Source organism: Wolffia australiana, chromosome 6 (genome assembly GCF_029677425.1).
Source record: "Wolffia australiana isolate 7733 chromosome 6, ASM2967742v1".
NCBI classification, from domain to species: Eukaryota; Viridiplantae; Streptophyta; class Magnoliopsida; order Alismatales; family Araceae; genus Wolffia; species Wolffia australiana.
Window position 1 is genome coordinate 10,260,252 of NC_135840.1, and position 17,969 is coordinate 10,278,220.

The window sequence follows — 17,969 nt, forward strand, 5'->3', positions numbered from 1 at the left end:
TAGTAGAAGAAGAAGAAGAAGAAGCAGAGGAGACCTTCCAATCACGTATTTATACTAGGCTTGGCCGATAACAGAAAATCCGACTTTCCTTAACCCCGGTTCGCTAACCATGGTTAAGACCCGCGTTAATAGCCCTCTACCGTGGATCTGAGATCCAACGACCAGGAGTGACGCGATTGGTCAAACGCGGATTTACAAAGAGGCGGGCACGGGAAACTGTACGCTCGCCATCTCGGCCGTCGAATCTCCGATGGACGGCGATCGGCGGCTTCTCTCTAGAGGAAGACGACGGCCAGGGTGATCGCCAGGGAGATGGAGAAGATCAGAGCCTGTAAATGCACGATCCATCAAGAGAAACCATCAGTGGGGAACTCATAGAGAGAGAAACGTGACATGAGAGAGAGAAGAGAGATGTAGGAAGACAGTGAGAGAGAGAGAGAAGAAAAAGATGGGAGAGAGAGATAGAGAGAGAAACGAAGAAAGAGAGGTTTAAGTAGACATGGTTTCCTGAACAGAACAAAAACGAATTCGAACAGAACATCGAACAGACCCGTGTTCTGTTCTTTTGTTCATTTTGTGCGAATTTTAGTCTAATTTTGTGCGAAGTTTGTTTCAGACGAACAGAACAGAACTACCATGTCTAGGTTTAAGGGAGACAGATATAGAGGGGGCGACAATAAGAAAAGACAGAGGAAGAGAGAGAATAAAGAGATAGGAGGAGAGAGGTATGAGGGGATAGAGATGGAGGGAGAGAGGTAGGAGGAGATAGAGTGAGAGACAATAAGAAAAAGAAACATATGACCAGAGAGAGAAAAAAAGAAAAAGATAGATAGCACCAGAAAGAGAAAAGAAGAAAGAGATCGGAATGGAGAGGAATGAGGAAGAAAGAGATAGATAGGACCAGAGAGAGAAAAGAAGAAAGAGATCTGAATGGAGAGGAATGAGGAAGAAAGAGATAGAGGGAGAGAGATAGGAAGAGAGTGGTAGGAGGGTGATAGAGAGATAGGAAGAGAGTGGTAGGAGGGTGATAGAGAGAGAGAGTGAGAGTGAGAGACAAGAAGAAAAAGACAAATAGGAGCAGAGAGAGAAAAGAAGAAAGAGATATGAAGAGAGTGATAGGAGGGAGATAGAGAGAGAGAGAGGGAGAGTGAGAGACAAGAAGAAAAGACAGAGGACCAGAGAGAGAGGAAAGAAGAAAGAGATATGAAGAGAGTGGTATGAGGGAGAAAGATATAGAGGGAGAGAGAAAAAAAATGAGAATGAGGGAGAGAACTATAGACAGAGAATGAGAGAGAAAAAAGGGAGCGAGATATATAGAGAGAGAAGGGAGAGAGCAAAAACAGAGAGACAAACAGAGAGAGAATAAGGGGGAGAGAGAGAGAGAGAGACTAACAGCGATTGCTGATGCTGCAAGACCAGTTCTTTCCCTGGGGTCCCGCTGGTAGTAATTGGCAAAGTAGAGGATGGTCGCGTAGTACCACATCAAAGGTATGGCAAATCCCAACAGGAAACTGTGCAGAATGACACCCCTTTATCTGGTTATAAAGATTAACAAATGTGCACATAGAGAGAGAAAAATGGAGGTACAGCGCAATGAAGAGAGTGAGAAAGAGAGAAAAGGAGAGCGATGAAGAGAGTAAGAAAGATGGATAGAGCGATGAAGAAGGTGAGAGAGATGGATAGATTGAGCAATGAAGAGAGCAACAGTGAGTAAGAAAGATAGATAGATAGAGCGGCGAAGAGAGAGGGTGAGAGAGATGGATAGATTGAGCAATGAAGAGAGTGAGAGAGAGTAAGAAAGAGAGATGGATAGAGCAATGAAAGAATAGGAGAGAAAGGGTGAGAGTAAGAGCGAGTAAGAAGGAGAGATAGATACAGGTATGAAGAGAGTGAGAGAATAAGAAAGAGAGATAGATAGAGCGATGAAGAGTAAGATAGAGTAAGAAAGAGAGATAGATAGAGCGACGGAGAGTAAGATAGGGTAGCAACGAGAGATAGAGCGATGAAGAGAGTAAGATAGGGTAAGAACAAGAGATAGATAGAGCGATGAAGAGAGTAAGATAGGGTAAGAACGAGAGATAGATAGAGCGATGAAGAGAGTAAGATAGGGTAAGAAAGAGAGATAAACAGAGCGATGAAGAGAGTAACATAGGGTAAGAAAGAGAGATAGACAGAGAGATGAGGTCAGAAAGAGAGATAGATAGAGCGATGAAGAGAGTAAGATAGGGTAAGAAAGAGAGATAGACAGAGCGATGAGGACAGAAAGAGAGATAGATAGAGCGATGAAGAGAGTAAGATAGGGTAAGAAAGAGAGATAGACAGAGCGATGAGGACAGAAAGAGAGATAGATAGAGCGATGAAGAGAGTAAGATAGGGTAAGAAAGAGAATAAGAAAGAGAGATTGATAGAGCGATATGAGACTAAGAGAGTTGGAAAGAAAGAGAGAGAATAAGAAAGAGAAATAGATAGAGCGATGAAGAGAGAGAGAGAGAAAAGGTAAAACAGAGCGATAAAGAAGACAGAGAAAGAGAGAGAAATAAAGATATATATATAGAGAGAGAGAGAGGAAGAGAGACATGTGCTTACGAGAACCATCCAATACCGCAGCCAAAGCAAGGGAGGGGCTTATCAAACATGGCAAGGCGAAAGTCCTCATCTTTTATGGGGATGTATTTACCCCGTGATCGCTCATCGATCTCATGAGTTCCGTTCACTGATAGAAGAAGATCAAACGCCCAAAATCTAATGATTAATTCCTTCCGAAAGTTAAAGTGGATGAGAAAATAAAATAAGAAATGAGGGTGAACAGAGAACAAGATAGAGAGATGAGGGATAAGATAAAGATGCAGAATTTAGAGATAAGCGATGAAGAATACGGAAGAGAGTAAGAGACAAGGAGAGAGAGAGAGACGAAGAGATTTTTTTTTTAAAAATGAGAGAGAGACGAAGAGAGTGGGAAGAAGGCGATAGAGAGAGAGAGAGAATGAGGGAGAGAAGAGAAGAGAGAGAGAGAGTAAGAGATAGAGAAAGCGAATGACGATAGAGAGAGAAAAAAGGGGGGGAGATAGAGAGAAGGAGCAAGCGGGAGAAATGATAGAGAAAGAAGATTCACAGAGAAAGAGGGATGGAGAAATAGAATGAGGATACAGAGAAAAAAAGAGGGTGACGGAGGGAGAAGGAGAAAGCGGGGGAAATGATAGAGAAAGAAGATTCACAGAGAAAGAGGGATAGAGAAATAGAATGAGGATACAGAGAATAAAAGAGGGTGATAGATGGAGAAGGAGAAAGCGGGAGAAATGAGTGAGATAGAAGAAGATACACAGAGAAAGACGGATAGAGAAAGAGAATGAGGATACAGAGAGAAAATGGGAGGTGATAGATGGAGAAGGAGAAAGCGGGAGAAATGAGTGAGAAAGAAGAAGAAACACAGAGAAAGACGGATAGAGAGAGAATGAGGATACAGAGAAAAAGGGAGGGTGATAGAGGGAGAAGGAGAAAATGGGTGACCTGATAGAGAAAGAAGATAGACAGAGAAAAAGGGTTAGGGGAAGGGAGAGAGAGAGAGAGAGAGAGAGAGAGAGAGAGAGAGAGAGAGAGAGAGAGAGAGAGAGAGAGAGAGAGAGAGAGAGAGAGAGAGAGAGAGAGAGAGAGAGAACCCCGGGACATGGATCAGGATGATATTTCAAGTCAACCACGTCCTTGCTCAGTTACACTGCATTATCCATGGATAAATGGGGACATGAGATTAACAAGGAAATTAAAATGTCAGTTGGGGGAGGAAAAAAAATAATAACTTCTCCTCAGAAGAGGATTTCTTCGGAGAGATTTTTTCAAAGTTGACAGAAGGCAACTTCATTTTGGGTATCTCAAGTCAAAGTTCTCAGGGCAGTGTTCAGATAAGGAGAAAAAGTTTAAGATAAAGATGTTAAATGCAAGATTCTTGAAATTTTAGGCTTATCCAATAACTATTTTATAATTGATGTGATTGAACCCCCCATTGGATACAAAAGGGGAAGTCTTAGGACCTGACTATATCAGACACGAGAATTAACTCGAAAAAGGAGAAAATATAGAATCAGGAACTGGAGAGCTGAGGTAGGCTTGTTTAGGATTGTAAATTGAGATAGAACTAGAAATGAAAAATATATTCAAAATGAGCTAGGAAAGGTGAAAAAATAGACTGGAACAGCTCAGATTTTACTTCATTCAATCATACACAGAACAACCTAATACAGCAGGGAATGACGGTTTTACCCATCTTTCTGAAAGATTGATATATTGCTTGTTACGAAAAAGCATTAATGAAACGCTTCACATGTGAATTCTCGATTAATCCAAGCGAAAAACACAGATGCACAAAAGGAATTAATGTCACGGAAATGTCACCAAATTCAGACCCCGAAATGATAATCAGTCTGCTGGATTAATTTCAGGGGTTGGTAACGGTGGAGATCTTATAAAATTGTAGGTTGAGGATTAGTAAAACTCTGATAAATGCAAGATTTCATATGACTTTCCAAACTTTGAAGGATATCTAGAAGCAAAGAGTAGTCAAGGATTGAGTCTAGAGTACACCACAAAGTTGAGGAACTAGTAAACTTCTGATACAATACTAAGTTGGGGAAGAACCCTCAATGAACAGGGGAAATCTTCGGACAGGGAAAACGCGGCAGAAAATGATGTATCAGATTAGGGTGTTGAAATCAATGATCGTCTTGAACAGAGGGAAGGTCATTCATGTTTAGCGTATCACACCGCTGACGGCAAAGAAACGATCTCATGCATTACACGTTTGCATTATTTTTTCATTTGAGCATGAAATGAGAGATAAATCCTTTGCAAATGCATGAAAGTTGCGGAAAAATAGCAGATTTCAGTCAAACGGGACCAAAAAAAGCACAAAAACCAAGCCATTTGATCCTTAATTCCCAGCTCCTCAGACATCAAGCGGCGGCGAAATTCGAAAAATCACGAAATCCGAAATCCCGAGCCTCAAAATTATCGACAGCATATACCCAACAGAGCAGATTCAGACGGAGAATTGAGGCAGAAACAGCGCCAAAGATCAAATTAACTGGAATGAACATTCTAATACAATCCAAATCAAAACCTGCGTTAGACAAGCGTTGGAACGGGAATACGAAGCTGTCGCCGCGGGGCCCCGGCTATCCTCTAGGGTTTGCTGCGTTCTTGCTCCTCCATGGACCATGGGGTAGGGATAGAGAGAGAGAGAGAGAGAGAGAGAGAGAGAGAGAGAGAGAGAGAGAGAGAGCAGATCCAGCGTGTCACCAGTCTTGTCCATTTCAAAGCAGTATTTGTTTTCAGGGCAGCATCCGTCATCCGTCTGTCCTTTTTCGTCATCCGTCATCCACCCTAAATTACTACAGCAAACAGTTTCAAAGCCTTGGTTAGGGATGGGAAAAAATGTTTAGTTCGTTCGCGAACATGCGAACGAACGAACACGAACACTAACAGTCCAAATCGGACACAAACATGTTCACGAACGGTTTGCGAATAGTCGAGCTGTTCGCGAACATGTTACCTTCCCAAGGCACGTCCTTGGTCTTCCACCCCATTCCCCCCAGTTCCCACCTTGGTCTCCCTCTTTGGCGGTCTCCCTCTCGGGCAATCTCCCTCTCTGGTTTCTTCTTCTCTCTCTCCCGTCATCTCCCTTCTCCCCCTCCGTTGTTCCCCCCTCTTTCCTCTCCCTTCTCCCTTTCTCCCTCTCCCGCCAGTCCCCCTACTGTCCCTTCTCCCTCTCCCATCAGCTCCCTTCTCCCCCTAGTTATTTCCATTTTTTCCATAAAATATTTTTTCCAAAATTACATCTTGTTTGTGCTCATTTGTGTTCGTTCGCGAACGAACACAAACGAACCAAACATGAACGCGGAGACGATAATTCCCCTGTTTGTTTGTCAACGAACAGTGTTCGTTTAACGCCGAACAGCGAACTTCCCATCCCTAGCCTTGGTTACTTGCCTGCAGTCCCGCCATCTCAATGGATGGCAGTGCCTGTGATTTACTCTAGGTTTACAATTTTCCTCCGTCTGTTTAGCATATGTGGTTTGTCCTCTGGGTGGGGGAGGTGAAAAGTGAGTGAGGCTAAAGTTGTCCAGATTCCAGGTGAGTGATATTCTTTATCAGTTAAATATGCATAAGAATCCTCAGGTCAACGCGGGCAGAAGGGAGAAAGCAAACCCACCTTTTTTTGAGCCCCAACCATTACAATATCATACTTTGGTAGGCAATGTCGTGCAGTTTGGCCCAGAAATTTTTCCCAAGGGACAAATTTCTGGGGGGGAAATCTGAATAATGCACCATTCAAAACCACCTGAACGAATTGTATGTATTGTTTTTTAAACTGTTGAATTTATTATCTTAAAGACTTTTAGATTTCCTATTTATGTAGTATCATTACTTTGAATTTATTTTAAAATGTCAATATTAATTAAAATGCTTCAAAGAGACTTGGGTATTTTTTGATAATTTTGAACAACATCTGTTTCTTCTCAAGGTAATTAAAATATAAATTAAAATTTTGATAATTTTATTTTCAAAATAAATTGATTGCTTCAGCATAATTTTTCACACCTATTTGAATTCCCTTTAAAAATTAATGTTTTTCTTTTTAAATTGCCATTCATCTTCTCGTTGATCTTAAAAACATAAAGGACTTGGTGTTTCTTCTCAAGGTTCCCTCACTACTTTTGAGCCTGTTAAGTAGTTCACCTATAGTGGTTTGATGGAAATATATGTGGCCGGCAAGCTAATCACACATTCCACATCTCGTTCCATGTTCATTAATAGAACATATTATAGTGCACGTGTGATGCATATAATGAAGTCCATGAATACATGATCGGACTTAGTGAATTATGATGAGATCGTAATACGGAAATCACTAGTCTTTAAGCATGTGTTCTAAACATTCCTATTCAAAGGATACGCGAGAAGGATATCGAAGTATCCGGATAGAATGGCACTATCTAGCCTCACTCATATGATGAGTATGGCCGGTCCCGTAGCCATTAGTGTGGTGACACTAAGGATAGATAGTGGGTGCTCTTTAGTGGAAAGAGGTCACTGAATTGATCCGTACAAATCCCTGAATGGTATTATACCGAACTGTCAATCAGGTTGATTCACGTCACGGTTGTGTAAGTGGTCCTTAGACTTGAGACACCAAAGACGTCTTGTGGACGGATGGTTGTACTTTGGCTATGGCCAACAAGTCTCTAATCATGGGATTCTAAACGGTCTTAGTTCGGGTACATCAAGAAGTTTACGATGAGGATTGAGTGATCAAGATGGGATCGTCCACCCTCGGTATAAGAGGCTCAAGGAAGATGATGCAATGAATTCCTCGGCCAAGGCAGCAAAATATCAAAGAAGAGCTCTTCGATGATTTCCGAATGCATCATTACTAACTCGGATGACCCATTAGGGTTTGACAGTTGACCATACTCTAAGTTGTCCAAGGAGCATCAAGTGGATGAGGGATTATACATACATGGTAACTGATGATGAACGAGTTCCATGAGTGAGTCAATATACACTCCTTTGTATCTTCTAGGACACGAGGTGTAGCTTGGCACCCCACGTGTCGGAGTCTCGACCTATCGATTGGGTTAAATTGATTCGATGTTAATTAATCTATATGATGATATAGTTAATTAATTTGGAAGGCCCATAAAGGTTATTGGGCCGTTGGAGTCATTAATTAGACTAATACATGGCCCTAGAGGGTCACACGCAAATGGTCTTTTGGACGTCGGAAGATATACTTAAGTTTCGGGGGTTTTTATGAAAAGTACCCACTTAGTATAAATAGGGGAAGGCCCTGAACAAAATTCACCCAAGCCATAATTGTTGAGGGGCCTTTCCCCTTCTTCTCTACTCTTCCCACACCCCCTCTCCATCCCTGATGTGATCGGGACGACGTAACGACGCCGACGGAGAAAGAACGGGGCTCGTCAACAAGGAGGAGGAGATCCGACCTGCCGAGGACCGCGTGGATATGTCTCGAGGCTGCACACTTGAGCAGCTCGACTCGCCTCGCTCCGGTATCGAAGAAATCACGAATGAGATTCGTGCAAAAGTACTTCGTTTAATGTTTTTGATCGATGTCGTTCGATTCACAAAAGTCTTCTGCTGCGCATTGTTTTGATTTGTTCATCCAGATCTAGGCCTCTAGAACCCAACAGGCTTGACTTTTGTTCATTTTTTAGATTAATAACAAACTATGAATATGAATAAGAAAATTGAATGATGAGACAATTTATGTTACAAGAGATCGATTCCCCAAGCATATTTTCAACCTCCTAAACCAACCATTCATATTCGTTACACAATCTTTACGGAATAATTCTCTCTATAGGGTCAATTTGAGATGACGAGAAGGGATACATATGCGTAAGAGTAGCAGTAGGATGAAGGTACTGATCAAAGATTGGGATGGACTCATATTTAAGAAGAATGAGATGAGAAATGCACGAGTGATGGGTTGTGATCAAAGCGAGTGAAAAATAGAGAGTACGGTGAAGGAAGACGTGAAAAAGTGACGAGAAGACGAAATGAGAACTAATAATAAGGAGTATCTGATTTAGGGTTTAATAAAATATAGGCAAAACAAGATAAAGATGATGGTATGGGACATGGTGTCGAAGGTAATGGAATTATGAGTTGAGTGATGAGTGAAATTGGTGGAGATTGCATGACAAATGACCCCATGTTTGTGGCCGTTGGATTAGCAACTGTTGCCACCCTCTTCCCCCCATGCTTCCCACTTTCTTCCACTCTATGGATCTATAAGATCCCAAAACTTTCATTGTTTTCGACGGTGAATTTGATTTGAAGAAAGATTTCCTTCGAGAAGATTTTGCCCATCGGTTTTTCCTCAGCCGCCGCTGCCCAGAAGTTGCTGCCGCCGCCGCCACTAAGGGGAGGCCCTCCTGTTGCTGTCTCCAGCATTCTTTCTCTTTCAACGGACCGTTCTCTTTCTCAATCGCTCTCTCTTTCCCCGTTATCTCTCTCAATCATCTCTCTTTCTAGATCTTCCTCTCTTTCACCCTCTTATTTCCCGTCTCTCTCAAAATCTTCTCTCTTTCTAGTTCTTTCTCAATCCCTCTCTCTTTCCCCGTTATCTGTCTCAATTGTCTCTCTTTCTAGATGTTCCTCTCATTCACCTCTTATTTCCCGTCTCCCTCAAAATTGTCTCTCTTTCTAGTTCTTTCTCAATCGCTCTCTCTTTCCTCATTTTCTGTCTCAATCATCTCTCTTTCTAAATCTCCCCCTCATTCACCCTCTCTTTTCCCGTTCTCTCTTTCAATCGTCTCTCCTTTTAATTATTTCTCAATCGATCTCTCTTTACCCGTTATCTCTCTCAATCGTCTCCCTCTCATTCACCCTCTCTCTTCCCCTTCTCTCTCAATCATCTCTGTTTCACGTTCTTTATTTCAAATCGCTCTCTCTCTCTCTCTCTCTCTCTTTCTCTCGTACTACCCCTCTCTCCATCACACTCTGTTTGGCGTTCTCCCTCTTTTCTATTGCTGTTCTCTCGTGCTTTCTCTCTCTTAGTAAATCGTCTATCTCTCTCTATTGTGCTCACTCTCCCTGTATCTCTCTATTTCTGCTGCGTTCTCCCTCGCCTTATTTCTGTTTCTCTCTATCTCTTTTTCAGTAACGCTTTCCCCTCCCTCTCGCCCGTGCTACTCCTCTCTCAATCGTACTCTCTCTTGGATTTCCTCTTCTTTCTCTGTCCCGCTTTCTTTCCCTCTCTCCATCATTCTTTCTCTCTATCTGACCCTCTCTCTTAATCGTATCTCTCTCTCTCCAGTTATTTCTCTCAATCAGCTCTCTTTCTAGTTCTCTTCAGATCCCTCTCTCTCTCTGTCTTGATCCCTCTCTGACGTTCTCTCTTTATCGCGGACCCTCTCTCTCTCTTTGCCTCTTGCTCCATCTACTTCTGTCGCCTAATACTTCTCTCATTGACAGCTCTATCATTCACGCTCTCTCCTCTGTTTTATCCTCATTCTATTTTCACTATTTTCTCCGTTCTCCCACATCCATGCTCGTTATAACCGGATCTCTCTCTCTCTTTCCCATTATTTCTCCCTCTCTCATTAACACCTTCTTTCTTCCTCTCACATTTGCGCTACTTCTCTCCCTCTGACTCTCCCTCTCTTTCTCTCCCTTTTAAACCTCTCTCTCTCTCTCTCTCCAGGCCACATTTGTGAGCTGTCTTGCATCAGAAATGGGGAAAGATAGTGGTATAATTTTTCTTAGACAAAAGGAGAGGGAGACACGTTAGGGGATCATGACAATGTAGGTGACACATGAGGTGGATGGTAGATGATGATAGATAGGGATGGATGATAGATGATGATGGATAATGATAACGGATGATCTACCCAAATGAATGTGTTGAAGAATGACCAATGTAAGGCAAAAGACTGATCTTAGATCCCTATATTCCTCTAGGATCAAGGTCCCTTCCTGATTTATATCAGCCTTCCCACTTCTTTGTCGATCCTCTCCAAGTACTTAAGACACCAAAAAACACTCTTGATGGACCTTAAAAACTTTACTTTCATTCATTCTGCCTCATTAGGAGGAAGTGAGCTTAAAGATGTTTTTTACAAAGATGAGGAGCTCAATTTATATATGCAACCACATGGATGGATATAGTATATAAAGACAAATCTACCCTTAAAATTTAGTCTCAATGGGAGTTCTTGATCATTAGATATCAATCCTGGAAATTGGATTATTCCTAGCCCTTGATTTAATCCAAATATTTCTCTCTTCTCGTTCTCATCAGAGCCATCGTGTCATCTTGTGAGGGTTTTGTCTCATTGAGGCAATTAATGTGATCATTGCCGCAGCTTCATCCTCATTGTTTGCAATCAACAGATCTTGTTGTGCCATGTGTCGCATGCTGAAAAAGACAAAAATCTAAATTTTAATGGCATACTTTTTTATATTTACAATTTTTAAATAAGAAGAGGAAGTGTGACGTGGCACCACGTGTGCGCACCTCTTTAATGGTTAATGAGGATGAGACATGTGCGCACCACGTATACACATGGTGCCACATGTCTCACACCAAGTTAGTCGTGCCACAATGTTGGACTAGTCAAAGGGACAAAATATATTATTTTAGGTTTTCAAGCCTCGATCTTCACATAGCATTTATTGCAAAAATTTGCTAATTTGTTTTATTGGACAATGTCACCCCTGCGATTAAAAATAAGGAAGAGATTATGTTAGCAATAAATTTCATTATGGCATCGCTAATCATGATGACATAACAGTTTAGATTTAATAATTGGTTGACGCTAACCATTAACAGTAACTGCTGGTTTCTCGATGAACCATACGGCAACACGTGGCATGGCAGAAATAAAGGCCCAAAAATATTTCAAAAATTCAAATAAAATTCATATAAAATTAAATATAAACCAAAAAAATATAAATAAACATGTACTTTGACGTAAAATATATATATCTTTACGAATATAAAGTCAAAAAATTTAGGAAAAATCATATTAAGAGTCAAAAAATTATTTTATTTCTTATATCCCTAAAAATACTTTTAAATCCACAAAATTCAAAACATCATTCTAATAATGGATTTAATCATTTTAGGATTGATGACACACACACACACATATATATATATATATAACCAATTTAATGCGACTAAAGTTGTAAATATCATCATATTAAGCTATTAGTATTATGTTTTATCAATACCTTGAACATGCGAGCCTTGAATATACTAAGTGATATCACATATCTCTGAGTGTCGCATGGTAAAATCTTCAGCTAAGAACAATGCTTGGATTGAACATGCGTTAGCCACAACGCTTGGGCAAGATTGTTGAGCAGCCTTTACTTGGGCTGTGGAAGTTTCTTGTGAATGCTTGGGGGTTTGAAGGAGGCTGGGGTAGGTGATAAAATGATGAATGCATGGATATTTAGATACATTTTAAATGATTATGGTGTTATTAATCCAGAATTTATCATGTTATCATTTCAATTAACTAAATATTTATGCATAAGCTGTAAATTCTAATTTTTGTATATTATTGTTATTTTTGACTACACTCCTTGACTTCTCTGAAGTCAAAAGTTTTAGTAATGATGAATACTCTATAGTTTCACATACAAAAATTCACAGGAATGAGAAGATACGATTCTTCAAGAATTGGAGAATTTTTTAGAGTTTAATGATTCTCAAAGGGGGCTTGAAAGGAGCAAAATGGTGTTTTGGGTCTTCAAATGAGAAATCAAAGGAAGATGGGCAACTACCTGACCTGGACATTGGGCTTCTAAAAGCATTCAAAGAAAGAAGTTGCAGATTACAAGGGGAAACTCTCAACCCATGGAGAAAAAGAGGTAAAAATGAAAGAAAAGAAAATATAAAATACCCAAAGGGGTATTTTATAAATACTTTCAATCTATAAATACTATTTTCTCCCTCAGTTCCCCTCATTATAGACATGCTCTAGCAAGTCGCTGGCCAGCAGGACAAGGCATATTTCAGAATGCAGGTTGTTCAACCTGCTTAATTTAAGTTTGTTGAAGTTTTTATTAAATATCGTCTCTTGTTTGCATTGAAAAATGCCTCATCCTGGCAAAATATAAGGATCCAGACATGAGAAGAAGCATTGAGGGCTCACCAGAATTTCATTGAGGTTTTAGGAATCTAGATTCCCATTTTCATATCATCATTCATACATTTACCCTTAAAATCCATCATTTTCTCACTCTAAACACTCATTTTCCCAACTTCCTCTCTAGAATAATTTCATTCTCTCTCTAGATCTTCATCCATATCCCCAATTCATTCCCTCAAAATTTAATAAAAAATCTTCTTCATTTGTACCTTCAAATTCCATCTCAAACTTCTTCTACACCCTCTCTTCATTTTCTCTCTCTATCTCTTCATTTCAATCATTTTTTCTCTCTATCTCTTCATTTCAATCATTAATCAGACTCATTTTAACTACTAGAATAACAAGTTCAGCACCCATTTGTATCATATTATATATAGTCTGAATTATTCAAATATAATTAGAGAATGATACATTGAGACTATACTCTATTTTAAATCCAAGATAATCGTGAGATTTTAGGAGATTTTAGCGTGTAGAAATCAAAGATAAAACAAAGGTACATAGTAAAATATTCTTGAGCTGAAAAACTATCATTTTTGAGAATTTGCATTAAACTATCTTTAAAAAATTTGTGAATTTATCTAATAGTATATCGTATTTAGTATCATTCTCAGTAATTGAATCTTTATTTAATCAATCGGAAGATGAAATAAAAATGTGAACAATCAGATCAGAAGAGATGTTGGGATTCAGGGTCTTGATTGAGATGAAATTTGAAAAATCCATGGTGGAAGACTGTGAATAGAATCATTAGGGTACATAAAAAATGATGATCAAATCACCATTGCATGGATTGGATCCATGATTTCTCAGTTCCTCGATCGAAAATATTTTGTTCATGCGTGCAGCCTCTAGAAATAATACATACAATCCTTAACACATCAAATATCCTCCTCCATCTTGACGAGCCTCGTATAATTCTACTGGCATCGCGGCACCATCCTGATCACATTGGGAGTAGTGAGGAGTGATGGAGGACCATCAAGAAGCTCCTATTCAAGCCCACCATCAACCATGACGTGACGCCTGAGCTAACGCGAAGAACCCCACCTTCAAGTACACGGCTTGACGATCGATGCTTATTTCACACATTTCTTTATGTGCAAGGACTTTTAAAGGGCCCACCTGTTTAGGCCTTGTTTATTTCTGATGTAATTGTTTTAAAGTGGCCCATTAGGGGAAGGTCTCTCACTTGGACCTTTCCCCTAATGACCCATTAAGGCATCCACCTATATAAAGGGGGGTATGCCTTAATGGAGAAGACAGAATTGACATTTGGAAATTCCAGTTGTGTTTTTTTTCCTTTTCCCTCTTCTCTTGGGTGGGTCCCACAAAGGCCTGCGACCGATGATCTTCGTTCTCGATGGGAAGGAATTGCATCACCGAGAACGTTGACTGAACTCTTCAGCCCCTGTACTGAAGTTATTCCCCTCATCATCGGATTGTGGAAGATGGGGACAGAGAATTTGCTTTCGCTGGCATACCACGGTAAAGCAATCGTCGTAGAAAAATCAGTCTCAGGGCTTTGAGTGAAGGTCTCTGGTCACGTTCCCTTCCGCACTCTTGTCTTGAATCCTCGATGAGTCAACTCCGTCGTGGATCCATGGGACTCTGGATTTGGGCTTGGAGGAGTAGTGTGATTTCTCAACCGTCCTTGCTCCACTGTTTTCATTTTCAGAGACGCGTTTATTATTATTTTTTCTGCTGAACGACCCTCGGAGATTGATTATCTGCCGCTGCGGTGTTCATAGGACTCCGACGATCATTCTCCTTTGTCATGGGATTCTGGGTATTGGATCATTATGTTGTTCAGTTGCAAGGTTTCTTCAGTGACAACGACCTCAACGATCACTCTTTCTCCCCTTTCTTTTATAGCGTGAATTATCTTTTCCAGTGCCGCATCTCATCGCCTTGCCAGAGAGTTATTTTAGAGGATTAGCCACCATCAATCTTTGAGATGAATAATTTTTTTCTTGGTATCAGACTATATTCGTCATCAACGAAGGTTGGATCACTTACGGGCAGTGACTGCCTCCCCATCTTCGTCGGTGTTCGAACTAATTTATCGGATATAGTCTGATAAATTTGCCTGCCCCGACCCTAGGCTTCTCGTGTCACCCCCTTGTCCATCGAACTATTCATTTTTTTAAATATTACATCAATTATTTACGGCATTATATTCGTCGATTTTATGTGAGGTAAGCCAATTCGACGACACCGTTATGTTATATTACATCAAGGAGCTAAGGAAAGAATGGAGAATAAGGGTGAGGCACCTAAAAATTTCTAGCTTAGGATAATTCCTTTCGGGGCCTTCCCCTATGTAATACTAAATTGGTTTTTTTCATTAAAACATATAAGCTTAATGTATAAATTCAGTCATCTAAAAGATCATTTATATGCGACCCTCTAGGCCCATGTATCAGTCAATGTAACAGATCTAATGGCCCAATATCTTTTATTGGCCTTAAAAATTAATTATATGTATGATCATTTAAATAAACTAAAGAAAGATTGGTTTAACTCAATCGATAGTTGATTTTCTATCCTTTGGGGAGCTAAGCTACACCTTCTGCTCTAAAAGATACAAAGGACTATGTTGGCTCCCTCGTGGAAACTTTATGTCATCAATTAATATGTACGTACAGTCCCTCATCAACTTGGCACTCCTTAGATGAATTAGCCTATAATCAATAGTCAAACCCTAATAAGTTATCAGGGTTGGTGCTGATACCAGATAACATGCATTTTTAGTACCTTAATCTAACCATAATTACATGTTTATTTTCATTAATTCAACTACATATGCATGTTATCAAGCTTAAAATGATTAAATTCATGTTTAGAATGAAATTATGGAAATTTTGCATTTTTATGTATTTTTTAAAAAAATTTCTGACAACAAATTCTAAAAGAATATAATTTTTTGAGTCAGAATTTTTTTTTTCTGAAATTTTTTGACATTAAATTCATAAGGATATGAATTTTCTAAATCAAAATATATATATTGTATTTTTTGGCCTTTATTCTGTTAAATAGGAAATTTTGAATATATTTTAAGTCCTTTATTTCACGACGCCATGTGTTGCCGTTTGATTTGTCAAATGGCGACGAATTAGGATTAAATATAATGATTGGTTATAGCCAATCATTAAGCTCAGTCGATGATTGGCATCAGCCGATCATTTAACTAAGCTTTTATGGCATTGCGGTTAACAATGCCATAATGCCATTTAAGATTAAAGAATCATTTTTCTTACCTTTTTTCTGGTGCAGGGCATTGTGGACCAATAAAAAAAGGACTCATTTTTTTGTAATAAATGCTGCCGAGAATTGAAAAAGTAAAATATTCAAAAATTGGAAAAACCAAGGTCAATAAATGTCTCTTCACTTCCTAGTCTACTTATATTTACCTAATATTCTTTACATTTCACTATCTTTATTCCTATTATTACCTCTTCTTCACGATAACTCAGTTATTAAATTCACATCTAAAGGTCAGTCCCTATGGAGATGACCTTGCTCTAACTTTACATCTAAGTGAGTTTCTATCTTTTAAAAAATTTATTTGATTTAGGCAAATTAAAATTACAAAAAAAACAAAAATTTGCCTTCATCAAGTACCCAATGCCTTCCTTTATTGTCTTTATAGTATTGGCCAAAAGATCACCCATGCTTTTCATATAAGTTAGGCTATTTGGTGTCATTCTTTCAAGATAGTTTGATTTCTGTCTCTAGCATCCTTTGAATATGCTACCATGCATATTTAGAGATTAATGATCATCGTGTTATGATCTCATCACTATTCTCTAAGTCATTGCATGGATTCAAGGACTTCAATATAAATATCACATGAGAATGGTGATGACTAAATTTTTATTTCAATTAAATTAAGTATGATATAGAAGTATTATTTTTATTGACAACCATTAATATTTATCAGATTATACTAGAAAGTTTTTTCAACATTAAGTGAGTGTTACTTACCCTCAATATGCATCGACTTTAGATTACAAAATTACAGTTTTGGGGTTGATCTACATTACATAGATTAGTGTTGGAAACTGTGTGAGTGGGTGCTCATCATGAATCATTTCAAAAGTATTCACACCAGGTGCTCAACACAAATCCACAATGAGATGTCTGGATGATGTCAAGTAGAGGATCAGATATTCAACCCTTTTTTCAGTTACGGGTGTCATCACGACGAGACATTACATATCCTTCTAGAATTTTTGTGCTATAAAAAACATGAGCATGCATCAACCCTTACTTGCTACCAGGCCATCTCCATTGGTGCACTCAGTGATCTCCATTAAGCTGAAGTACTAGAATGAGGTCATATCTTATGTGTGCACACTAGTCAATGTGTCTAGCATCACCATTGATGAAAACGATATCTCCATAGTTCCTTTTGGAGGTTTTTGTTGATCTTGGATGTCTCAAGCTTTTATTAATGAACACCTTAACATTATTGCTTGAGACCAAGTATATGTCCATCGTTGAACCTAGGCGCAAGCTAGGCGTGAACATCATCTCACAACCTTAAAGGGCCAAACCATGTAGTAGTTTCTTATTGCAGCCTTAAAGGTGGGAATGGGGGTTTGATCTTGATCTTTTGACTTTTTGATCAAATAAAAACTTTGATCGATTGAATCTGAACCTTGATCATTTGGGCCAGAAAAGTAATTTTGACTCAATCTAACCCATTGTATTGGATCATATAAAACAATCCAGCACAATCTTCAGAAAAAATAACCCAAATCAATTTGATTCAAATAGCCTAGTTCAGATCAGATAGGATCAAATTATTTGAATTAATACACAATAAAAAATAAAAAATTATAATAAATGAAATGAGAGAGAGAGTCAACTAGAGAAAGAGAGAGGGAGCACACAAAAGGAAAAAAGATAGAGAATGTGGAACAGAGATATCCAGAGGGGGAGAGATAGAATGAAAGTGTGAGACAAAAAGGGGGAGAGAATGAAGAGAGCACGAGAGAGAGAGAGAGAGAGAGAGAGAGAGAGAGAGAGAGAGAGAGAGAGAGAGAGAGAGAGAGAGAGAGAGAGAGAGAGAGAGAGAGAGAGAGAGAGAGAGAGAGAGAGAGAGAGAGAGAACTAAAGTGTTGGGATCAAGGATTCGATGTGATCGATCGAATGTTTGATCAACTTATTCCCCAAAATAGCATTGGAAGATATACTTAAAGTTTAAGGGTAAAGTACCCAATCTTTCATAATATGGAACATTGGAATATATTTACCTAAAAAAGCATTCAACTGGCCTAAACT

General features: G+C 39.2%; 1 protein-coding gene across 1 annotated transcript; it reads right to left on the bottom strand.

The window, feature by feature from the left end:
- Positions 1–31: 31 nt before the first annotated feature.
- Positions 32–5,277, bottom strand: LOC144704253 (uncharacterized). The gene is made up of 5 exons (XM_078576604.1): positions 5,111–5,277; positions 3,657–3,712; positions 2,587–2,713; positions 1,394–1,511; positions 32–329 (listed from the first exon to the last, which is right to left on the bottom strand). The coding sequence occupies exons 2-5, from the start codon at positions 3,664–3,666 to the stop codon at positions 276–278; spliced, it is 309 nt and encodes a 102-aa protein (XP_078432730.1). The 5' UTR covers positions 3,667–3,712; positions 5,111–5,277; the 3' UTR covers positions 32–275.
- Between the last annotated feature and the right edge of the window lie 12,692 nt (positions 5,278–17,969).

Bases quoted from the DNA above. Each gene is read 5' to 3' on its own strand.
- LOC144704253 (XM_078576604.1), bottom strand. The intron at 1,512-2,586 runs GTAAGCACATGT...CATTCTGCACAG, and splicing joins TGCGGTATTGGATGGTTCTC to TTTCCTGTTGGGATTTGCCA. The intron at 330-1,393 runs GTTAGTCTCTCT...GTGCATTTACAG, and splicing joins TTGCAGCATCAGCAATCGCT to GCTCTGATCTTCTCCATCTC.